The sequence below is a fragment of the Dermacentor variabilis genome, chromosome 6 (genome assembly GCF_050947875.1).
Source record: "Dermacentor variabilis isolate Ectoservices chromosome 6, ASM5094787v1, whole genome shotgun sequence".
Taxonomy (NCBI): Eukaryota; Metazoa; Arthropoda; class Arachnida; order Ixodida; family Ixodidae; genus Dermacentor; species Dermacentor variabilis.
In genome coordinates, this window is record NC_134573.1 from 60,595,670 (window position 1) to 60,621,572 (window position 25,903).

A 25,903-nucleotide genomic window follows, 5' to 3' on the forward strand; every position below is an offset into this window, starting at 1 on the left:
GACAGATTGGGATCTTAGCAATGCTGCAAGGTGGGTGCGGCACCTCGTGTTCTTTTTTTCTTTTCCGAGACTTTTGCATTCCTCCTTCTTTTGTCGCAGACATCCAGTAGCCAGATGTAATTGTTACAGCCAATAATGCAGCGTCGAAGCATTGTAGTAAGCAGTGTAATTTACCGTACAACACATAGACAAAAGTTAACAGTGCCACAGCTGCTCATTCTTACGTCAGAGTATTGCAAAACCAGCAATGCTATGAGTGAGTTCGACAATACGACTTTCTGTCTAATTAAAATGTTTCAGCGTTTCTCCCCTTTGCATTTTTCGTACAAACTGGTTAAAACAATGAAATTTTCTTGGCACGAGTATTCTTATAGGTTGGTTCGACTGTATATTTACATGCATGTAATCCGAGGAGTGTAAGAGAGAAAATTGCTTTCGGGTATCTTATGCGCCATAATACAGTAAAAGAGAGAGAAAGAGTGGCACACGTCCCCAGAGCCAATGAAACGTGATACGACTGGCCAAATAAAAACAAGTTGATTTGCCTAAATCGAGACAATAAATTCACATTAGACTACCTATAAGTGAGCTAAAGTGACAGCAGTGCCCTTGCACAACAGCAGCAGCTCATCTACAGCATAATCATTTGGAACAACACTCGCTTCCATCATTCTCGCTTGAGACTTCGGTAAGTGTTATTCCTTACACATTCTGTAGTCCATGATGGTCGAAAGAAATAAGAGCCACAGCTGCATCAAAGGGTGAAGCATTGATGGTGACCACTCGTAATAAGAGTTCCCTCAATGATGACGAGCGCTCGCGGTCACAACGCTGGTGTGGCGAAGGGTGCAGGCAGCAGTGTGTGCGCGTTCTTGTCCCAAAGTGAATGTTCCATGCTGCCGCTCACTTACCATTTCACTGTGACATGCCACCAAAATTAAGCAACTCGCACGACCTCCAAGACGGGGCACACATGTAGACAGCTCGCATCAAGGCTTGCCCTCGCATTAATATAGGAAGGAAAGCCTTTCTCCATGCTCGCATCCACGGCACATTCCATGACCTCCAATGCAGAGGCACAGCGTGCAGGCAACACCAACCAAGGTGCAGGCCGCGCATGTGCCATCACACTGCATGGCCACACTGCGGTGACGACGTGAGCACTTCTTGAGCATTTGTATAGATAGAAGTAAAATAGTGCACCAATTGACTTTGAATGCTCGTTTGGTGCGCATATTACTTACCAAAGTGGATCAGTGGTCCTGGTCATCTGCTGCAGAGCACAAAGCCGTGGGTTAGATCCACAACCACATTACGTTGGGGGCCGAATGCAAAACTGCTCTCGTGTAGAGAGCTTTCAGCGCATGTAAAAGGGGCCCTCAACCACTCCTCGGGCTTGATAAAAAACACATTCTGCCAATAGCATACGCTGCTGCGAACATCTCAGCCAAATTTTGTAGTCGTGTATGGCATGCGAAGTTCACAAGTAGAGTGCGAAGTTACCTTTCTCTCAAACATCCTCCTTTTAAACAAAGGCCTCCTCACCCGATTCGAAGCTGCAAGCAACTGGCATCTGTCGTCGCATGCAAGATTCCCATAGGTGGATCCTGTCGGCCAATAGTTACCAGGGCAGGCCGCAGGCTCGTGCTACTTGCGCATCCAGTGAACGTATGCACCTGGGAAATGCTATTCCCATGGAGCAGCAGTGACTGGCCGACCCCTTCCATGTTGACAGAAAAGGTTGTCGACGTTATGGCTCTTTCGTCGCCGTTTTCCTGCTGTTCTGACACAGAGCAAGTCACTGAATTTCCATTAAATGTAGCAAATATGACCTCTGTTTCCCGGAGTCCAGTGACCCCACACGATGTTAAGAGGTGGGGTTGCCACTGGCAGGTCCGGCGGCTCAGGTACAAAGTACACAAACTGCCGGCCAACACGAGAGCCATCAGCGAGCTGTTATATGCATTATTAATGTAGGCACACTATAGAAAATAAACCGTAATGCTTTGGGTCAATAATGTACATGTCGCAGAAACACTAATAATAATAATATATGGGGTTTTACGTGCCAAAACCACTTTCTGATCATGAGGCACGCCGTAGTGGGGGACTCCGGAAATTTTGACCACCTGGGGTTCTTTAACGTGCACCTAAATCTAAGTACACGGGTGTTTTCGCATTTCGCCCCCATCGAAATGCGGCCGCCGTGGCCAGGATTCGATCCTGCGACCTCGTGCTCAGCAGCCTAACACCATAGCCACTGAGCAACCATGGCGGGTGCGCAGAAACACTGTGCACTTGAATTGGTTGCTTTGTATACATGCGTGTATTATGGGTAGATCACAATGATTGTTTCAAGTTAGCCTCAGATTCAAATTAAACGTTTCGAATACTATTACTCATACTTCAAGGTTGTCACACCAAACTCTAACCAAAACTACCCAGAGGTGAATTCCAGAGACACCGCAACAGACTTCAAACACAATGCTGCACCAGCAGGAAACCACATTTATTATTTAATTTACAAAGTAAAGGCTGCAAATAACATACTCGTTCTTATGTTCTCAGTTCCAGGATCATGGCGACAGGTTCAAACTTTCAAGATCCAGAACAGTGTTGTACTTAGAATCTGAAGTCGTGTCTTGACACACGTCTTGTACTGCTTTTAAGAATTCCAGAGCCTTGCAGCTCTCTGTGATCTCCTTCTTCAATGATGAAATCCTAAATATAACAGATGAAGATAAGAAGATAAAAAAAAGCTTCCCAGGAGGCCTCTAAGAGCAATGTCAACTTCAGTTAGTGATAGGTCAGATACTTTACTATTCTGGGTACTCTAGCCTCCAGAATAGACACAACACAAATATAACAGGGAGAAACCAGTCATTGTTTTATTTTTGTTATTCGTGTCCTGCTATGTTGCAAAGATTTTGTCAATGTAGTCTCCACCTTAGCACTCTTTTTTGTTCAAAGCACTAAGCTGAGTCCATTTCAATCAAAAGTACTATCTTAGCCACAACTTGTGCTTTTTGAATGGTATTATACACTACTCTCAGAGATGTCAAATGTTCTAGGGTGTGTTCATAGCGGTTGGGAGAGGATGCCTGGGACTTTAATGCAATAGCATTAAGGGTCCCGTGTCGCAGAAAATCTGACGTTGGCATCCGGAATCCAGCGTCACACATTGTTTCGGCAAAAAGAATTTCAAGCCATGCATACCCAGACCCTCCATGTGGTGCATGGAAGTTATTGAACTTATTGAATTTCTCAAGCTAAAATACATAGAAAAATCGTGACGTATGAATTACACACAACCTACAGACATATTAGTGTCGGATTGTAATTTGAATATAGGAGAAAACATAATTATGTTACTTGAATATTGTCAGAGGGCTAACAGCACTCGGAACACTTTTCAAATACTCACACAACTCGGTGCCAAGAGCACACATGCTCTTGATGGGCATGTATGATCGCTTGTCACAAGACAGCAGTGGTTCAAGAGAGAAAACACTACCAGTTCAACATTAATTACATTTGCAAATGAAGTACACTCATAATTCAAAAAAGAGGTGAGGTGTGCAGACAGGACACAAGAAACAGATTGCATTGCTAGCATTAAACAATCAAATTCTCATTTTAAGACATCTGACCCTGTCCGACCGTTAGTTAATTACCTTGTGGTGCATAAACTTAGACTAGTAATATCTGACAAGGAAGGTTATTTCGTAATTATGCCAGATGACACATTTTCAGAAAAAGCGATTTCCGCCATAGAAAAGAATTTACAGCCAGTAAAACTCAAGCCGTCGGCAGTTAAGCAACGTGTGCTTGACCTCCTGTCAAGACATAATCTTGATAGGGTTGTCCCTAATGTCAAGAAAGCAAAATCCCTCACCTTAGAAATGTTTTTCTCGGTGAAGACCCATAAGCAAGAAATTCCTTTTTGTGCTATAGTGTCAGAGAACGGGACGTGGCAGGTCTGTGTCGCTAGATACCTACAGAACTGCTTAGCTTCACTAGTTTTTTCAGACCCCTTTTGCTTGCGTAATTCTCAGGCACTAGTTCAGTATTTGAGAGAGGAAAATGCTGGTGATTGTACAGCTTTTAGTATGGATATCGAAGACCTGCATTATTCCTTGCCGCATGACGGGTTCCTAATTCCGTAAATGAGTGCTTTAAAGAACAAGTACAAGAGTCAGCTTTTATTGACAGATGCGGTGTTTCCATGGGAGCTTTTTCTAGAAATTCTTTCAATGTACCTGAAGTCGACGCTGATTAGGTGGAGAGATGGCGTTTTTCTGCAGAAAACAGGCATTTGTATTGGCTGAAAGGTTGCCTCTATTCTTAGCAATATTTACCTGAGTAAGCTTGACAGCTGCTTAGAGAAAGCCTTAGGTGATAGCGTTATCAAGATATTTCGTTACGTTGATGGTTACCTGATTTTCTGCAATAGGGAAGATTTAGATACCGCTGCTACCTCAGTAAGTGAGCAATTTAAACTTTATGGAGGAGGGTTAAAGTTTACTAAGGAATCTCCTCAGCGACGCACAATTCAGTTTCTTGACATTTCCTTGGTGTTCGAATAAAATCATGTTTCTTGGCAGTACTCCCCAAGATCTTTGAAGCTGTTGCTAAACTTTCAATCCAAGCATTCCAAAGTAGTAAAGAACGGAATTGCCATGTCGTGCCTTAAGTCTTCGGTCACCAGCTACTGCATGCACAAAATGAGTGCCAGTTTTAATGCACAGGTCCGGCGCCTATTAGAAGCAGGTTATCCTAGTGTAGCAGTGGCCACTGAGGCTGAGCGCCTAAAGAAGTCGGTTTCGAGAGGGACGGACGTGATGACAGAAAGCAGTAATAAAAAAAGAGTAGTGGCTATTCCATATATTAATTAAGTGTCGCAAAGGCTTAAAAAAAGTTGCAAGTAGATATGATGTTAATGTTGCTTTCACTGCTCCCAATAAGCTAGGTAAGATATGCGCTGCAGTACAGAGGAAAAAGGAGCAGGTAAAAGACAAAAAACGAATAGATATTTGTCCAGTGAAGCACAATAAGAAAAACAGTTTTACTGACTGTCGTATGGGTGTGGTTTATAAAATTCCCCTTAGCTGTGGCCAGTTCTACGTAGGGCAAACTGGACGGTGTATCAATCAGAGGCTAATGGAACATAAAAGGTCATGAACTGGTGGATCGCCTTCTAATCTTTCCCTACATTGCCAAGATTGTAACTGCACGCCAGAGTTAGATGAATGCGCGATATTGTATGGCCATAAGAATGAAGATACGCATCTTATGGTAGAGGCATGGCATATCTATAATGGTAGAAGTGCATGCGTGAGTCAGCCTTTGATTACTTTACATAAGGAAGAGATTGAGTGCCTTAACAGTTATCTCTCACGTAGACCGGCACGTGTACCAGACTGACACGTGGTTTTACCATTCCTGAGCTTGCGCAGATGAGTTTTTGTGTCTTCTTTCTTTTTTTTCGCCTCAGTGCTCCCTTCAGTTGATAGTCTGCATTCGTGTTGTCCACTTCTCTACTCTTGTGTCCTGTCTCGACGCCTCACCTCTTTTTTGCATTATGAATCCTTACCAACTAGCTCAGCTTTCTGTCGTTTTGAAGTACACTCTTTCCTAACTTTTCGGATGATCATTGAGCAGGTTCATCTACGTCAGGCACAAGATTAGGGTAATGAAATGACAGATACATAAATTTAACATTAATGGAAAATTGCTACGACCACAAAACATATATATGCGTGTTCTTTGTGTGTTAAAGGGAAACTAAAGAGGGACACTGTGTTGTGAAAATGTAACACTGACCTTGTCACTGACCAAAAATGACCGAAATGCGAAAAATACTTTTCAATCAGTGACATCACGCTGACATACCCGTCCTGGTGTTCCGCCATGAAATATGAAAATGACACTTTAACCGTCAATTTCTCTTTCAATAATCAACCTATTATATCGTGAAATCAACAAGAGTAGCGTTCTTCAAGAATACTTTATCAGTCAAAACTGATTGTTTCTTTTAAGTGCTTTCATATTTATTTAGGTGTCCCTTAAGCATTAAAAATAACAGTAAAGAGCGACAAGAAAATACAATTTTGGCAAAATTTGCAGAAAACACTTCTGGCTGAAAGGCGACTTCCCAATTCTGCATGTAGACAAAACGTGTTTTGAATACAAAACCATTAAGAGAATTAACTCCTCTATTGCATGAACATGTAGCATAGAAGTGGGCAGCCCACATTGCAAGAAGCACATGAAAATACACAGTGGACCACTTGACTCTTGGCTGAGTGGGCTCCAGAACCAAGAAAATTCCGATATATTGAAGTTCCCACATTTTAGTTTCCTGGTGTTATGGATGCCATCAGCAAAACAAAAAACATTACAAAATGAAATAATAATCATCATCAGCCTCGTTACATTTCCTGCAGGACAAAGGCCTCTCCCATACTTCAACTACCCCGGTCATGCGCTAATTGTGGTTACGTTGTCCCGCAAACTACTTTATCTCATCCGTCCACCTAACTTTCTGTCACCCTCCGCTACGCTTCCCTTCTCTTGGAATCCAGTCCGTAACCCTAATGACCATTGATTATCTTCCCTCCTCATAACCTGTCCTGCCCATGCCCCCCCCCCCCCCATTTCTTTTTCTTGATTTCAACTAAGATGTCATTAACTCGCGTTTGTTCCCTCACCCCCAATCTGCTCTTTTCTTATCCCGTAACGTTACACCTATCATTCCTCTTTCTATAGCTCGTTGTGTCGCCCTCAATTTAAGTAGAACCCTTTTCGTAAGTCTACAGGTTTCTGCACCGTACGTGAGTACTGGTAAGACACAGCTGGTTATACACTTTTCTCTTGAGGGATAATGGCAACCTGCTCTTCATGATTTGAGAATGCCTGCCAAACGCACCCCAGCCCATTCTTATTCTTCTGATTATTTCCGTCTCATGATCCGGATCCGCCGTCACTACCTGCCCTAAGTAGATGTATTCCCTTACCACTTCCAGTGCCTCGCTACCTATCGTAAACTGCTGTTCTCTTCCCGAGACTGTTAAGCATTACTTTAGTTTTCTGCAGATTAATTTTTATGTCCACCTTTCTGCTTTGCCTCTCCAGGTCAGTGAGCATGCATTGCAATTGGTCCCCTGAGTTACTAAGCAAAGCAATATCATCAGCGAATCGCAAGTTCCTAAAGTATTCTCCATTAACTCTTATCCCCAATTCTTCCCAATGCAGGTCTCTGAATACCTGCTGTAAACACGCTGTGAATAGCATTGGAGAGATCGTATCTCCCTGCCTGACGCCTTTCTTTATTGGGATTTTGTTGCTTCCTTTATGGAGGACTATGGTGGCTGTGGAACCGCTATAGATATCTTTCAGTATTTTTACATATGGCTCGTCTACACCCTGATTCCGTAATGCCTCCATGACTGCTGAGGTTTCGACTGAATCAAACGCTTTCTCATAATCAATGAAAGCTATATTTAAGAGTTCGTTATATTCCGCACTTTTTTCTATCACCTGACTGATAGTGTGAATATGGTCTATTGTTGAGTAGCCTTTACGGAATCCTGCCTGGTGCTTTGGTTGACGAAAGTCTAAGGTGTTCCTGATTCTATATACAATTACCTTAGTAAATACTTGTTGTAGGCAATAGTAGTTGTAGGCAAATACTAGTTGTAGGCAACTGACAATAAGCTGATCGGTCTATAATTTTTCAAGTCTTTGGCGTGTCCTTTTTTATGGATTAGGATTATGTTAGCGTTCTTCCAAGATTCCGGTACGCTCGAGGTCATGAGACATTGCGTATACAGGACGGCCAGTTTCTCTAGAACAATGTGCCCACCATCCTTCAACAAATCTGCTGTTACCTGATCCTCCCCAGCTACCTTCCCCCTTTGCATAGCTCCTAAGGCTTTCTTTACTTCTTCCGGCGTTACTTGTGGGATTTCAAATTCCTCTAGGCTATTCTCTCTTCCATTATCGTCGTGGGTGCCACTGGTACTGTATAAATCTCTATAGAACTCCTCAGCCACTTGAACGATCTCATCCATATCAGTAATGATATTGCCGGCTTTGTCTCTTAACACATACATCTGAGTCTTGCCTATTCCTAGTTTCTTCTTCACTGCTTTTAGGCTTCCTCTGTTCCTGAGAGCATGTTAAATTCTATCCATATTATATTTCCTTATGTCAGCTGTCTTACGCTTGTTGATTAACTTGGAAAGTTTTGCCAGTTCTATTCTAGCTGTAGGGTTAGAGGCTTTCATACATTGGCATTCCTTGATCAGATCTTTCGTCTCCTGCGATAGCTTACTGGAATCCTGTCTAACGAAGTTACCACCGACTTCTATTGCACATTCCTTAGAAGTCGGTGGTAACTCCGTTAGACAGGAAGCCAGTCTTTTCACAAAATGAGATATTCAAGCATAAAAGCAAGCAATCTGCTTGTAGATATCAAATCAGCCATTCCTTACGTCTCTTCACCCTAAAAAAGCTCATAAACGGGCCACTAATTCCGTAAAAAAAGAACTCATCAGTTTTATTGTCCAACAAGTCCCAGACGATGCCCAGCTGATCTCTACCTTTTGCCTCACCTGTCCCACAAGTCAGGTTCTGATAATAAGGACGCAGAGCTCATAAGAACACAGGAGCCCGCAATGCCTGCATTTCGGGGAGCTTTTAAAAGAAATGCCTCTCCTGTGGTGGCTGTTTGAAATGCCTCTTTGGACGGAACTGGTCTACTTCAAAGCACGGAGTGCAACAGGAGCGAACATTTCCCTACCTGGACAGCTCCTGTGCACCGACCTTGACCCCTTTAACAAATTTCATGCGTGCCTCTGACGCATCGGCAAGAGGCAGGTGCTTTAGCTCTCCACCCTTCGCAGCCATCGCCGACAGACTTGAGCCCAGCTTCTCTGCAATGACGAAACAAGGAACAGTAAAGAACATGAAGGCGGCCAATACAGTCGAACAACGAGAAGCTCTGCTTACTCCGACAATCACCTTTAATAGTTTCTATTTTCTTTTGTTCCAACATCCACGGTCTTTCGCTCTTTCTCGAGTTTCCTTGTTTCTCCCAAGATAGGTTTATTCCCGTGTCACCCTGACATGACTAGAGTTTCATAACCAACACTACCAGAACCACTACCAATGGTGCTTCATTTGCACAACTAGTACAGCAGATGATGTGTACAGTATCAACACGCGGTCGCTAACTTGGCCGTAAGCTGTGCTGAGTATGTGCTTGTGCTTTCTCTTAAACATTCAAGTTCATTGCATGTTTGTACGAGCATTTATTTATGCTAATTTAGTTCTCGAGGTTTAAAACCACTGCAGTTTTTTGCAGAATTCTGTGTCACAAGAAAATTTAAAATGAGGCTAAATAACAACACCAGATCAGTTTAAAATGGTAATCTTTCAAAACACAATTTTCAATATTTGTTTTAAAAGGCTTGGCTGATAGCCATAGAAAATTGAGACTAAGCTTGCCTTTCTGAATTTTGCACCAAATTTTTCGCACCATTAAAGGGGCCCTGAAACATTTTTATATCTAATCATAAAAAAGTCGCAGTTTCTCCCGAAAGGCAAAGCATCGACTGCGATAGTAAATTAGGAGACAGCCATAATAAGTAAGGAGATTAGTTTAACCTGTCATATAACATTTTAAACACATACTTATCAACTAAATTAACAAGCATGGTCTAAGTTAGCACAAGCAAACATGCACACATCACACTCAATGACTACAGACAGTCGCAGTCAAAACGCTGGCATGAGGAAGCGTGGCAGCAGCAGCGAGCAAAGTTACCTTCGTGCAGTCTATCACTTCAATGCAAAACAGAGTGGCGAAAACACGGCAGATGCAAAGCTGCAAGCCGTCAGCTCACCTAAACACTGCCTCCAAAGCAGATCGTTTTCAAGATAAAGCCCGCGCAACCGTGCACGGCCTCACCGTACGAAATTGCTGCCGAAGTACATCGCCACCCTTACCTCACTTCCCCCTGGTTCCTTGCACACGACAAAAGACGTGTTTCCTCTCTGCTTTCCTCCCTTGCAGACATGAGATCAAGCCGTGATTGTCGGCTCACGCTCACACGTTTTCACTCGCACATACAACATACGGCGTGCAGTGACGGTGTTATCGCCCTTAGGCATTATACGGATCATCACAGCAATGCCCACAATGCGATAAAATGGCTTCACAAAAAGATGTCATTTTGCAAACCCCATGCAAGAAAAATTTTTCAGATTCTTCAACTATGAGTGAAGTTATCACACCAATACCTTTCTTCCTCTTTTTGTCTTCCCTTGCATGCAGGAAGCTACACCGCAGTGAGGTCAAGAGGGCAAAGCCCCCCCCCCCCCCCCCCCGAGTGTCGTGGCTGTGAAAGGGCTCGTCGTTGTAACCTGTGGCAGCTGCAGTAGACTACACTATGCAGCATGCCTCGGCAGACGCAGTTATGTGCAAGTGCCATGTGTAGACCAGCAGTGCAAAGATGAGTTATTTTTCTCTTTCTCAGATCACAGACATACATATGTTTCATTTATGCAACTCAGAATTGGCAATTATGTGTTACTGAGAATGGTCTCCCCATCTCAACACTGTCAAAATCCATCAAGTCATAGAGAGCTGGTGTGGGAACTTCAAATCAGGTGTCGCCACCTGTCTTTCCACGAGAAGACTCATACAAGACACTTTGCGGTATGTATGCAAGTAGGTTCCTGTGTCGCATTGTTTCGGGCCTCTTCAATAGAAGAAAAATTTAGCATCTAATGGTGGGATCGAACCTTTGCACCCAAACACAACGACCTGGTGCTAAAAACATAGGCCACATTCACGCAGCACATATTTCTTTCGTGCCGATGGAAACTGGCTCTTCCAGGCACAAGCGAGAGCCCATGCACGCAGGTGCTCGTCTCCATTTGATGATGGACAATTACCACTGTCATTCGTGTGCATCATGTTGCATAACACCAAGTACTACATACTACCATTCTAGTGCATACAATTACCAACATGTACTATAGGAAATTTCCTGATTATATAGAGAAATAATGTTCATAAGAGTCCAAACACAATGTGAATAGTGGTGCACACACTCGGATGTATGTGACCGACAACTATGCTGGCCGCTATTGTAGCTCAAGTGTTGCTTTTTTACTGGGCAAAGAAACTTGAGAATAAGGTAAGGACCGTCAAATGAGCGATGGAGCGAAAAGTGCCAGGCACGACATTAAGACCAGGAAGGTGGCGGTGTGGATAAGAGAGTAAATGGAGGTAGCCAGTGTTGGGCACTATCGAAGCTACATGTAACTTAGATACTATCTTAGATACTCTTTGGGTACCTTCTATCTATCATGATACTTCGGACAAGGCGTGTATCAGTATCTGTATTTCCGCTACATGAAAGAATGCATCGTGTATCTTAAGATACAAGATACTGCTGCCGTAACATCACCATGAGAAACTATAAACCTTGGCTGAGCCCCACTTCTGAAGCTGATACTGCTGCCACTAAGCCACCTGAATAAAACTAAAGGCAGTGACATTTTTTTATCTTTCTGCCAGAGCCCTCAAGCAATGGCAGGCGGTGAGGTCTATGCATCCCTATTGGTGGAGCAGATTGATGTGGTGGTGCCTGCACCACATCGACGAACACAGGTGCGCGAACGTCTGCGTGCAGCCTACTTTTTTTTTCTTTTTAGTTGCGTCGGTGCCATGACACTTGCTCGCAGCCACCGTACTGTAATGCGTACACCAATGCACGTGGCGTATTTCCCGCAAATTCTGATGACACTATAATGTCGTTACCAAAGTTTCTCTTGCGTGGTGCTTTGTTATGAAGTCTGAAGAATACAAGAATAGGGTTGCCTTGCATCTAGTGACTTTCACACATCAGCAATTTGAAGGATCTTGTGGATGTAAGTTTGACTGTTTTGAACCAAAGAGTTGATGATGCTGATTCCAGGTGACAAGGTATTCAAGGTATTTTGTGAACGTGACTGCCGCTAGCAAGCACCAAAAGCAATTTTTTAGACTATGTCACATGATAAGAATTCTGTGAAATATGATTAAGCTACGAACCTGCATACTACAGATGGGCTAGTGCTTGTTTATATGTCATGAAAGTGAACTTTCATAACTATCAGTGGCGCCATCTGTATTGTGTTCACTGTTGTCGTGTGATGCGAAAGAGCCTTTCTATATTACTTAGGTAAATTTTTATTTTTTTTCAGCTCAACCTTAAAGGGCTCCTCACCAGGTCTGGCAATTTTGAGCTGACAAGCACAATGCATACAATGAAGGCTAACGTTCATGTCCGCTACGCACCGCAGAAAGAGCTGCAATTTCAAACCGTACACCGTTTGCCCTTGTCCTCGTGGGCGCCGCACTCCCAGCCGGATAGTCGACTTATAGCACACAAGTGCGCCTACATACATCACACTGTTGTGACGTCACTTGTTCATGCTCTATGAACAGCTTGTGTCTACCTCAGTATTCGTGTAGCACTGACTTATAACGCTAGTCAGGTGTTCTCGTGCACAGTGCATAAAATAGTATGCTGCGCAGCAAAAAAATTTAGGAAAAAAATGAAGGCGAGGCCCATGACGTATGCATCACACAAGCCTCAAACTCCAGTATAGGAGACTGCAGGGAAGGAATTTCGCTCGCGGAGGCTAAACGGCGCACGTGGAGAGAATGTCTCTCTTGGCAGTGGCCCTCGCCTCCTAAAGTCGTGAGTTCAGGGCACTGAAATATTTCTATCTCCACTATTAATAGACTAATTTGAAAAATTATTGCTGCAGAATGCTCCCTAGATGGCACATAACTTCCAGCATATAACTTGCGGGAAGGGCGCGGTCCCTCAGTCCCCGCCAGAAGGCCCCAGTCCTGGCCGGCCACGCCCAAGGGCGCCCAGCCGTGCTTCGAACTACTGCCCGCGCTCACAAGATACCTTGTCCTTTCGAAAGGTGAAGCGCCAATAGTGACGACACACAAGAAGGAATATAGACAGGAAGCGCCTTGTCCTGTCTGTATTCCTTCTTGTGTGTCATCGCTACTGGCGCTTCACCTTTTGAAAGCTATGCACCAACTAGCCCCACAACGTGTTTTACTGTAATACCTTGTCTTCTACTTCTTCGACTGCTGGCTGCGATGCCCGAGTTCCAATGATGCCGGTGGCTTCTATGATGATGATGGTGGAGTTCCCATAAACCAAAATTTGCTATGTGGCCTGGTGAGGAGCCCTTTAAATTTTTTTACTGTTACAAATCACCAGGTAATCAGAGCTATAAGTAGCAGTAGTATGAATAGCGGCAGTGTCCAGTGACGCTTTGTGCCAATACAGTACGTATGAAACATTTTTGGGCTGGAGAAGTTTCCTCACAGAAAAAAAATTGTTAAAGGATTGCATGTTAATGAATCTGCCACTAACAAATGATTTGCGCCAGCAGATAAGTAGAATATATAAGGTCATTGCAACTTTATGTGCTCTCTGTATACACAATGCATAAAAAAAAGTGTCACTACCAGCATTGTTGCTGCTGTACACCTGTCCAGTGATCCGGTATTGCATAAACTGTGATGCAGATTACGGTTTACGGACAACGTAAAACTTCACAGGGGTATTTGCGCCACTGTGCGGAGGCTTCTTATTGACATTCTTGTAATCAGATGGCGACCCACTAGCTGGTCGGCAAGCAGAGCAGTGACTCCCATCATTTACAAAAGTGACAAGCGAAAACCGCTGACCACATAGCACATAAAGAGCTTTCATGTTAAGCAGCTAAAGCAATTCTAATAAAATGTTTCAGAACAAAAATATTACACTTTGAGCAAGAAAGGCAAAAATTCTGAGATGCTAACAGACATTTCATTCAAGTGAAACAAGGTTGGTCGGAGTTAAGAAATTTTCAAGCAAACATTTTTGTGCATACGCATTTGCTGTTACATTATATAGCTCAACAATAAGAACTTTGCAAATATATCAAAATACCTTAAGATTCAAATGGAAAGCATTGCATTGGACACAATTATTGCAGTAGTATCTTGTATCTGTACCTGAAAAACTTGTTGTCCGAGTATCTTTTGTATCATGATACAAAACAATACTTTGCCCTAGGGATGGGAATAGTGCATCTTTGCCCAACCCTAGGGGTAGCCAATATTCAGTTGACATTAGGAGGGGAAAATGTAGCTGGGGAGGCCATGTAATGCATAGGGTAGATAACCGGTGGACAATTAGAACTACAGAATGGGTGCCAAGGGGAGGGAAGTCCTGTCGAGGACAGCGGACAATCAGGTGGTGTGACAAAATTAGGGAAATTTACAGGCATAACGTCCAATCAGCTAGCGGAAGGCAAGGTTAATTGGAGACCACTGGGAAAGGCCTTTGTCCTGCAGTGGACATAAAAAAAAATAGGCTGGCGGTGATGATTTTTATCTGGCACAATTTCACCCAATAATAAGCTAGATTCCTAATTAACAGTTTGACAGTGTTTACCTTTTCATCGCCACTACAATGTGACAATGTATTAAGCTATACTCATACTTTACACCTCCAAAAAGCTTGATTGGTGCATTTCTGCTACCACGAGGCTCTCGTGCGGATGCAAAGCTCATGCAAACACATGGGCACATTTCTTAACTCAACTTCCATCCCAACAGCAAAACAAAGAATGCTTTAAAAAAAGGAGAAATATATCTGCATAGTTCATGCAGTTCCCAATCAAGCTAAACCCTCAAACATAATGCCTCCAACATACGCTGGAATAAGATTTGCTTACACTGATGGCTGCATCGAAACAGATGCACAGCATGCAAAGCGAAAACAAAGTAGGCAAAAGGAGGAAGTACCTCTATTGACAGGCTTGGCATCTCTGATGACCACGACACCAGCATCCAAGTACTTCTTGCTCTGTTCAGCAAACTCATCCCTCAGATCCCCAATGTCACCGTGTGTATTCTGCAATGTCAACAAAACAGTAATGTGCATGAACAGTGATGCCACTGGTGAGATACACTTATCCCGTTCACCAAGGTGCTAGTTTCTGCCTTTGCAGAGTTTAACAACTCTAACCTTTCAACTAGGCAGCTTTCATATGACTGTAAACCCTACACAGATGCCTGCAAAACGTGCATTCCCAGACACGAAGGCTTTCATCTCTATTGTTAGCTTTTTTTCATACACATGTAGTTTACACCTAAATGAACATGAAGCTTTTATGAGAGATTCTTTAAACTAAAAGAACTCTATTACATGCCCTGCACATAAAAAAATTATACTTGGTGAGTGTGCAGTTTATGAAACAAGATATTTAACGCGATGCTACAGTTGGACTCGAAACACCAGATCTTGCGCCACTGACATTATTGCAACGTCATGACAAAAAGCAAAATTTGCTGATGTCAGGTAGCAATAACGGGATGCTCTGTCTCACTATCTCAATGCAGTGCAGTCAAACAAGAAGCCTTGTCATTTGATGAGGGAAGTGAACATGCGGCTGTGTTGTCTGCTGGCGGGAGCAGATAATGCATGCTTGCGCTATAGATGTCCCCTAGAGACAGTATTTCCTTGGAGCAGTAATAAGTATGTTCTTTTTTTTCATGTTTAAAGGACTGCCAAATCCAGGTGATTTGGGGGTCCTTTAAACAAGTGAGTGAAATCACTCACTTGCCTTTGAGCTTCAATTGTTTTACCCAGTACGACGTCGAACATGAGGCTCTCAGGACAGCATTGAACCAGTGGACCCTAGATTATTTTTGGAAATGAAGATCCTTGGGACATGGTCATATGCGTCGATGGCACGGAAATCCACGAAAGCGTTGTTGAAGTACCTGAAGTCGACAGGTCTCGGCAACTGTGTGTGGACTCGGTGCAAACCTTCAAATATGCGCGAAACTATGCTCCATCTCCTCTCTGTCTCTTTCTCTTCGTCCCTATGCCCATTCCCCCACTGCAGGGAAGCAAATCGGACGTGCGTCTGGTTAACTTCCCTGTCTTTCCTCTTCTCTCTCTCTCTCCGATTGTTTTAAAGGCCCTTTGACGTCCCTGACATTACCGAATTCGCAAATGGCCTGAGTAACGTGAATTATTAGGTTGATGTTTTGCAATGACTATTGCAGCTTCCTTGGAAAATACCCGTTATTGCACTGGGTATGTGCCGCTGAATGCGTGGCCAAGCAAAGGATGTTCAATTTCTCAGCATTCTCAACTTCTCAGCATTCGCAGGCACTGGCACACCCCGCTTCTCATCTTGAAAGCCGGGCAGAGACTTCTCGGCATTGCCACTAGCTGGCGCAGCATGTCCAGAAAGAAGTGCGAGAGAGGAGTCTGGTTGCCGCATGAAGCGTTTCTCAGCGTTCTCATGCACCGGCGCATGATGCATTTCAGAGTCCATGCACCAGCGCACGATGCATTTCAGAGTCCATACACAGGCTTTCCCAGTGACAGCTCTAGATGACACCGAGTGTTCTTAGGGAAGCACAAAAGAGGAATCCCACTGCAGTACATGCCTCATACATAAATCGTTTCAATGGTGGCAATACGTTGTGTCATTATACTGATTCAATGCTAAGGCACTACTGTCCACAGCCACCATGACATGGGTTCTGCCGCAATTTTTTGTTGTGTAACAAAGGAGAACCACCAGTCAGCCAGGTGCATCTCCAGCGTAATAAATACAACAAAGAAAAAGTGTCAGTCAGTCAGGCGCATCACCAGCGTCTACGCACGGGACCGGTTCTGGCTGCTCGAAAGGTGAAACCTGCGTACAGAGTTCGACCTCTCCCTCCTTGCATACATTTTCAATAAACACCTTCAGTTTATGTTTATTATTCGTTCATAAGAATTGGTTACAAGAAATGGTATACAGACAAGGGTCCCAAAGTCAGAGACTGCACCGGGATCCTTGGATTAGAAGTTATATATAAAATTAAAGCGAAATACAGAGCATAGAAACAAAATATGGGATAAGCAAAATATAAGCGAGAAATTGAGTGATGACACACAAAGAACAAGAGGAAGAGGAAAGATGCACAATCATATCTAACTAAACAGTTACTAATTAGCAAAATAATTTTATATGAAATTAATCAGACAGCAAAAAATTCTTGAGTTCGTATTTAAAAGAGTACAAGGTAGATGACAACTTAATGGAATACGGTAGATTGCTCCAAAGTTTAAGCGCACAAAGAGAGGAAGCCATCTTTCTGTAATTAGTATGACATAAAGGCAACTGGAAATATCCTTGTGCTGCAAACCTTGTGTTATTAGAATTAAAAAGGAGATCAGAACTAACATAGCTGTAAGAAACTTGTTGAGTTACTAATTTGAGAAATAATATCACTGAGTGATGGTTAAACAAATCAGTAGCTTGAACAATGCGGTTTGTACGTAGTTGTGAAGAGGCGTTAGAAAAAAAATGACTTCACGTTATAATGTGGATAACCTGATTTTGCATGTGCTGAATAGAGGAAAGATGACAATGATAAGTATTACCGCAAGAAGCGATACTATAAATGATATGAATATGAATGAAAGCGAAGCATACCAATAATAATGCGTCTTTGGGAAAAGATGCACATGATTTGAGTAGTGCTCTAATGGCAAATGCTGTTTTTTGTTTAATGTGTGTGGTGTGGTTAGTACGCTTAAGGCGGGGATCTAAATTGATGTCGAGGAAAGAAACACAAGCGGCAGAGGCAGGAATGTCATGCTCATTGAGATATGGTCGGAGAGCAAGGTAAATAAATGTCTCTGCAACGACTTAAATATCACGAATTGCATTTTGGTAGGGTTTATCATCAGAAAATTGGCGTTACACCAATCAGTAATATTAGACAGATCACTGTTTAGTTTAACAACTAGCAAAAGTAAAGATTTATCGGAGAGGGCAACAGTCGTGTCATTAGCGTATGGCCCCTTCAGTCACGGCATACACGTTTATGGATGCGACTTATTTTTGCCATTACTGTGCAGTGGTTAGAAGGAATAGACAACGAACATTAAGCTTTGGGTAAATTGAACATTCTGCTTTGCTGAAGTACACCCATTTCACTTCTGAGTGAAATATATCGGTTCAGACGACCGCTTCGGTGAAGGCACTACCTGTTTGACGGGACGTCTCAAGTTCAACGTTTCGGTAGTAATTGGCAAAATAATTTTTTTTCCATTGTAATATTTGCACCCAATAATTAACCTGCCCATGTAATTCGAGCAGATGATTCAATATTTCTAATGAAGAAATGTAGCATGACTGACTGCACAATAAATGAATATTTAAGTACTATGTAATTATCATGGGTCTCTATAAAATGCACAGAGTCATTCTCATCCCACCTTGACTTGCTTTCTATGCAGTCTCCAGCGCCTTGGCATAAGATTAGGCAAGTTTCACAAATTTATCGACAGTCGATCGTAATTCGTGACTGAAGGGGATAATATAGGGAGTGTATAATCAAGGCAGTCACGTAAATAATTAATATAAATGCAAAATAATAGTGGACCTAAAATCAAGCCCTGAGGCACTCCTTGGTTAATAATTTTGCTTCCAGAGAAAGCCCCGCCTGCGTACACTGTTAATTTACAATTAAATAAATCATCTTTTAATATATTAAGAGTTGAACCAGAAATCCCAATAGACACCATCTTAGTAAACAAAACTTCGTGGTTTGTTGTATCAAAGGTTTTAGTAAAGTCTAAAAAGACCGAGCCAACAAAGTATCCGAGATCAAGTGAATGTCGAATATAGTCAGTTAATGTTCGCAAAGACAAGTTAGTCGAGCTTCCTGAACGAAAACTGAACTGATAAGGTTTCAGCAAGCTAAATTTGTTAAGGTAGTTCTTAATATGACGAAGCATTAACTTTTTAACAACTTTACTAATTGAAGGTAAAATACATATAGGACGATAGTTACCGACTGGAGCTTTGTCACCCTTTTTATGAACAGGAATTACTTTGGCTTTTTTTACTTCTAGGAAATATACCAGTTTTGAACTGGTATAATTACCGTTAAAGGTTGGTTAAGTTACAGAGAACATCAGAAATATTCGGAGCAACAAGCTTTAAATGAAACGCGAAAATTCCATCAAGACCAGGACTTGTGTTCTTCAAGTTGTGAATCTCAATAGGGATTTCTTCAGATGTTAGAGGAAACAAAAACAAAGATTGGTTGCATCAGTCGTATGACAAACAGAAGGAACATGGGTAGTATTATCAATTTCATAAAAGTGATTACTGAACGCACGAGCAATGCTAGGCGGGTCAGTTATAGTTACATTATTGTAAATTACTTTTTCAATGGAACTGCCAGAATGCGGTACATTCAAAAACTTGTTTATAAGTTGCCATTGTTTATTTGGATGAAACTTATTCTTCATGAATTCATTTTCATAATATTGCCTTTTTGATTTTTTCAATAAATTACTCAACATGTTGCAATATTTCTTATAGCATAACACTAAATTAACATTGAAAGGCTGTTTCTTGGTCTTCCTACACATGTTTTCTTTTTTCCTCATGCTCACAAGTAGCCTATTAGTGATCCAGGGATTATGCGGAAATTCAAATTTCTTTTTGCACTTAAAAGTGACACTGTTAGCATGAACAGCTTTTAACAATAAAGCAGTGTAACCTTGACAGTTGTCACAATCACAAACAAAATCGTTTGCTCGTGTTTTACTTGTGGCAGGTGCGTCTGATGGTCAGGAATGCGAACCTAAACATGTGGGCAGGAGGAGACAAACACACTGGTCTACTTTCAGCATCTTTCATTGTCGTGGATGCACTCTGGGTGGATGGATGAAAGTTCTTTTCTTTTGTATTTTGTTCCTTCAGGTTAGCCTTACTACAACATAGACACTAATCGACAAAGGCAACCAGTAGTGTGCTTCACTGTGAGAAAGAACTATTCGTGCCATTGTTCAATATGTTGTATTCCTGTAGACACTACACGCAGCAACAAATCAATGATGATGCACCAAGGCAGCACTCGTCGCCCACAAAGCGTAGGGGTAGGGGGAAAACACTTTTCTCAAACAGCATTTTTTTCTTCGGTCATGAGTGAGTAACGTCGCCTGGTGGTGGAATCTGAACTACTCGCAAAATGGTTTCTGTGGCACGTAACCTTAAGTGGTTCGAATGTCCCGCAGTGGGTTACTGTAGTACTCTCAGAATGTTCAAGCATTCTTTTTGTTCCATCCTTTGCTCCATAACTGGTTGGTCCATCCAACATAATATAAGGGCGACAGAAAAGGAAACAGGAATGAATGAATGATGTGTGGTTTTTATTGGCGCAAGGGCCAGGTATGGCCAAAGAGCTCCAAGCATGTGTTAGTGATTTTGCAGTGGAGTGATGGATTCTATGAAGTTGATGTGATGTGGCTGTAAAGGGGCCTAAAATATTCACTGTAAAGTGCGTAAAATGTACGTGTAATAAGATTATGGCGATGACAAATGATGTGTACTATGTGCATAAAGGTGCATTGCAAATAATGATACGATATAAAAATATGTAAGATGCTGAAATTCACTAGAGCGCCATTGCCTCCTTACAGCCCTTGAGACACAAGGGTCTGGAGGCATGTGCTATACAAATCAACTATCACAGCAGCATCCTCTGGAAAGAGGATGCACTACGAATTTAATGGGCTGATAACATGTAGGATAACATCTTTTAAATAATTGAGGACTGCTTTGGTGTTAAAAACCTGTTCTTTACCAAGAAACATAGCTGGGTGAAGAGGGATGCAATAATGATATGCAAGAGGAAAATGTTTCTTTCTCTCAGATTCGGCTTTCCGACACTCCAAGAGGACGTGGAGGACGGTCAGCCTTTCCCCACATGGACCACAGGTCGGAGGTTCATTTCCAGTAAGCAGAAAATTATGGGTACCAAGTGTGTGCCCTATTCTGAGATGACAGAATAAGACATCTATTCGCGTGATTTTGTTGGGGAGGGCCATAAACCTAACCGTGGCTTTATAATGTGCAGTTTATTATTGATTTCTGCATTCCACATGCGTTGCCAGTGCTTTCACTGTTCCTTTTGTAAGAAAGGCTTAAGATCTGTGACAAGGACCGCAGCCGTAGGAATAATGGTTAGTGATGACAGTGATCTGGCCATTTTATCAGCTAGTACATAACCCTCGATGCCTCTATGGCCAGGTACCCAGCATATCACTGCATGTTTGTGTGATAGTTAAATATTGCATGAGAGAGTAGAGTTCATTGAAGACAGAATTTCTATGCTTTTGTAAAGAGATGAGTGCTTTTACAAGGCTTAACGAGTCTGTGAATATAATTGCTCTGTCAAGTTTTAGTTTAATTATATGTTTTACTGGCAGCTAGTACTGCATAGGCTTCTGCAATGAAGATGCTTGTTAGTGGGTTCAATATGTCAGATTTAAAGAAAGAGGAACCAACAGCAGCATAAGATGCACCAGCATGTGATTTTGACGTGTCTGAGTAGAATTCGGAGCAGGAGTTCTTATATTGAAGTTCACGGAAATGCATAGCGATTTCGAGGTCATGTGCGTGCTTTGTGACCTCTACAAAGGATACATCACAGTCTATCACCTGCCATTCCCAGGGCAGTAATAGCTTAGCTGGAGGCATTAGGCGGTGTTCGAGAACTGAGACATCCATTTTTCCGCTAAGTTCTCTTGCACGCAGTGACAAAGGAAGTCTCATAGAGGGTCTATGGACGACCGCACGCCAAGTTTCATCCTAGACGCCAGCGCTCGTTTCTCCCCTGGCGGAACGATTTCATCTCCAACGGGTGTAGGTTTCCGCCGCCGCTTCCCTTAGCGGTCGTGCCCGCGTTCAGTTCGCGCTGCGCGCGACACGTCTCTTGTTTGCGACGGCGCCTCTTCGAATGACCGGAAATTATTATTGCGTTGTTTACTGTCACGACAGCAATGTAAACACGAAAGGGTTGATGCCACCAGTGAAATTCTGCCGATTCACAAGAAAATGGTATGAAAAAAGCAGACGACAGACATGGATTACTGCGGTGCGCCGAGTGAAGTAAACAACTGGCAAACGAAGCGAGTGCGTTCATTAATCACTCCTGAGTGTATGACGGTTTTTATATGTAACCCACATGAATTTAATAATTACTCGGTACATAATTCTTTTATTCATATAAAAACTTTGAGTTGTTCGACGAGCGCTTGTCCTGTCTTCTTTCTCGTGTTTCGTTTGTGTGTGCGCTGCCAAAAAATGGAAACCACTTCTGTTGTATGCGCTAGCAGTGGCCGAAGTTCACGCATGCCGAGAAATTGAATACATGCACGATGCATTGAACATGACCGGAGTTCATTCCCGCTTCACCACTGCATCGCTCGATCGACTTACTGGACGATACACGCCCGCGTCTTGGTCGCGACGGCATTCCTGAAGCAGGAATGATTACTAATACTTTCAACTTCCGTCTCTTGGGCACTGTTAAAAAATGGCCAAGCTGTCTACATTGCTGCCTCTATTCCATATTGTAGGGGACATACTAGTTAAAGTTGTGTGCGCATGTCGTACTTGTGCTATGCAGCGATATATTTTTTATTTCCGCACAGTGTCGATGGAAGTCCGTTGTCGCCATCAGAGACAACACGGATTTGTAGCAAACATTGTGAGACACTGCAAAAATGACTTTAGCTCGTGTGTGCCGCATCGTATGTGCTGACGATTTTTCCAGCGGCACATACGATGTCGTTTACAATTACCTGCTCAGCGTCACTTACACGGTTAAACAGAGGCTGCCCTTTTGCAGCCATAAAAATAATTGTCAATCGTACCGATCTTCTTAAAGGCAAATAGAAGCGTGTACAGTCTGTTTCACACTTAGGGGAAAACTCGGAACGTATTGCATCGCGATGCGGCAAGCAATGGAGTCGTGCGGTGGCAGCAGCTCGAGCAGGCGCAGACGCTCGAGGGGCGGAGTCGTGATCTGCGTCGTCTGCTACGGTGGCGCGCGCTGGCCGCATTGTCGGGAAGCGGGCTACTGTCAGGGGCAGTGCACCGATTTCATCGGTACTGCGGGAGCTGAGCTTATATTCTTTACTAAACGTTGTGCGAAGCCAAACTCCGAGCCTTCATTGGCGATAATGGAGTTCCACAAACTTCTTTTGACAGCATGCTTCGTTTGTTCTTTCGAAAGGCCGGGGTACTGAGCGCGTGCACGTATATTTCTTCACTCTGTGTGCTACCGTAATAAGCAGTGACAAGACGCACCAAGATGTGCGCGCAACGTGCTCAGTCTTTGTTTGACTCGAAAGCAAAACAAAGCCCTCAACAATGATAACTATGGGGGTCGAAAACGATGAAACAAATGGATACGATTAAAGGAATGTTTTAGGTTAAGACAATGAGCCGGAAGTGATTTTTCTCGACAATCATTCACTACACCAGGCAGACCCTGCCCGCCGGCGGTGAATCGGACACGTCACGCTCGGAACCTTAGTTAGTATCTCGTCATGTCCCCAGCGGCAGCGATGACAGCGCTCATCCTGGAAGGCAGTGAAGTGTAGAATGACTTGATCAGGGATGTCTTCATTCGCAACACGTCTCAGTCGCTGACAATGGTGGATCGAAGCCTATCCTCGGGGGCGACTGATAGAGGGGATGTTGCGCCAATGATACTTTCAACGAACCCCAGACATTTTAAATGATGTTCGCGCGCGAGGATTCAGGCGGCCACTACAAGAGAGTGACTGCGCGCTCTTCCGGCAGTTCTTGCACAACAGGAGCAGTGTGGATCGGCAACCTATCGCGTTAGAATATACAGTCGCCTTCCATAAACGGGCCATCAAGAGTGTATGGAATCAGTACATCGTCTATGACTGCCCTGCACCTTTCAGCGATGAACTCAGTGGGCGTCGCACAACGCTTAGTAAAGAATACCGGCTCATTTCACGCAGTAACCATGAGATCGGCGCCCTGCAACTGACAGTAGAACGCTGCCCGACAATGCGGCCAGCGCGCGCCGCCGTAGCAGACGACGCCGTTCAAGACCCCGCCCCTCGAGCAGCTGCGCGAGCTGCTGCCGCCGCCTGACTCAAGCGCTCGCCGCATCGCGATGCAACGTGCTCCGAGTTCACTAAATGTGAAACAGACTGTAAATCGCCCTTCGAATGAAATGTCCACGCGCACACACGTAGGCACACACCGCGCGCGGCACGAAACGTGCCCAAACACGCGCAGTGCAGGAGGCAGTCAAGGCGGTGCGAACGAGAGATGGGAGAGGGGTACCACCCGCTATTAGAATTTTGCTTCGCATGCGGCGCTCTCAACGCCGGCGCAGCAGCGCTGCTCTCGGTGCCGTTCTTGTCCATTACGAAGAAGTGTTGCACATGTCAAGTTGTTATTGGTTGTGAAACACGGATGTTCTTTACTAGAGCGCACTTTGAGAAAATAGCTGAAGCTGATGTATGTTCTCTGAAAATTGAGTGTCCACTCATCTGACTCTACATATAGACTTTCGACAAGGCCTGTTCTAAGTGCGCCAGTGGCGCATTTAGAATTTAGAATTTAGTGGCGTAGATGATGAACGGGGCCTAACACCTTTAGCATGATCAGTGTAGCAGAGTGATATACTACGGCACCATAATCTAATCATGATCGAACCAGGCTCCTATAAAGATTCACTAAACACTTTCTGTCGCTACCCCATGTTGTGAGGGATAGGATTTTAAGTAAATTCGTTGTTTTTAGACATTTTGCTTTAAGACATTTTATGTGTGAAATGAAAGTAAGCCTGGAGTCAAGTATAACACCTAGAAATTTATGCTCTTTGTTGCAAGGGATTTGTTGTCCACGAAGTTCTACACTTGGATCAGGAACCAAGCTTCTCTTTCTTGTAAAGAGAACACGAGAGCGTTTTTGGGGGTTGATTTTAAATCAATTTTGGTCTGCCCACTTGGACACCTTGTTTAAGCCGTGCTGTACCTTTCTCTCACACACTGTAAGGTTGCACAATTTGAAACCTATTTGTATATTGTCTACATAAACAGAATAAAAGATGGCCGGTGGTAGAGAAGCACGAAGTGTGCTCATCTTAGCGATAAAGAGTGTGCAACTGAGTATGCCTCCCTGGGGTACACCAGTTTCTTGTATAAAAGGTCGCAATAATATGTTGCTGATTTTCATGCGGAAGATACGATTCGACAAATAGCTTTCAATTATTTTCAGCATATTTCCACAGATGCCCATTTCCGACAAGTCTCGCAAGATCCCGTAACGCCATGTTGTGTTGTACGCCTTCTCCATATCGAGGAATATCAACAGGAAAAACTGTTTGTGTACAAACGCATCGCGGATATATCCTTCAATGTGCACAATATGATCAGTTGTCGACCGCCCTTCTCTGAAGCCAGACTGATAGGGACCTAGCATATTGTTGAGTTCAAGGAAATGTACGAGTCTGTGATGAATACTTTTTTCGAAAAGCTTACACAGACAATTTGTAAGAGCTATCGGACGGTAACTTGCCGCCAAGGAAGGGTCTTTACCCTGCTTCAGAACAGGGGCCACAATCACTTCTTTCCACATGGATCGAAGGTATCCCGCAGCCCAAATAGTGTTGGAAATTGCGAGTAGTGTACCTTTTGTGTCAGTATGTAAGTTTCTGATCATGTCATACATGACCGTCAGGTCCTGGTGCAGCGCTCTTGCATGTGTTCAAGGCAGCTCTCAACTCAGCAATACTGAAGGGCCAGTTGTACGGTTCATTCTGTTTGCATTTACGTGTGATTGGCTTACATTCTTCTATTTCTTTGTGTTTAAGAAAGGATTGAGAATAATGAATTGAGCTCGACACACGCTCAAAGTGCTCCCCAAGAAAGTCTGCCTGCTCTTCTAAGGTATTTCCTTGATTGTTCACCAG

General features: G+C 43.3%; 1 protein-coding gene across 1 annotated transcript in view; it reads right to left on the bottom strand.

Annotated features, from left to right (window-relative positions):
- Window positions 1–2,488: 2,488 nt before the first annotated feature.
- LOC142584805 (uncharacterized) overlaps window positions 2,489–25,903 on the bottom strand; it is a 42,149-nt gene continuing 18,734 nt past the window's right edge. The window contains exons 3-5 of the mRNA XM_075695079.1: window positions 14,879–14,987; window positions 8,804–8,936; window positions 2,489–2,721 (exon numbers count right to left, since the gene is read on the bottom strand). Coding sequence (XP_075551194.1) covers window positions 2,577–2,721; window positions 8,804–8,936; window positions 14,879–14,987 — 387 coding nt within the window. The 3' untranslated portion in view covers window positions 2,489–2,576. The remainder of the gene's footprint in view (window positions 2,722–8,803; window positions 8,937–14,878; window positions 14,988–25,903) is intronic.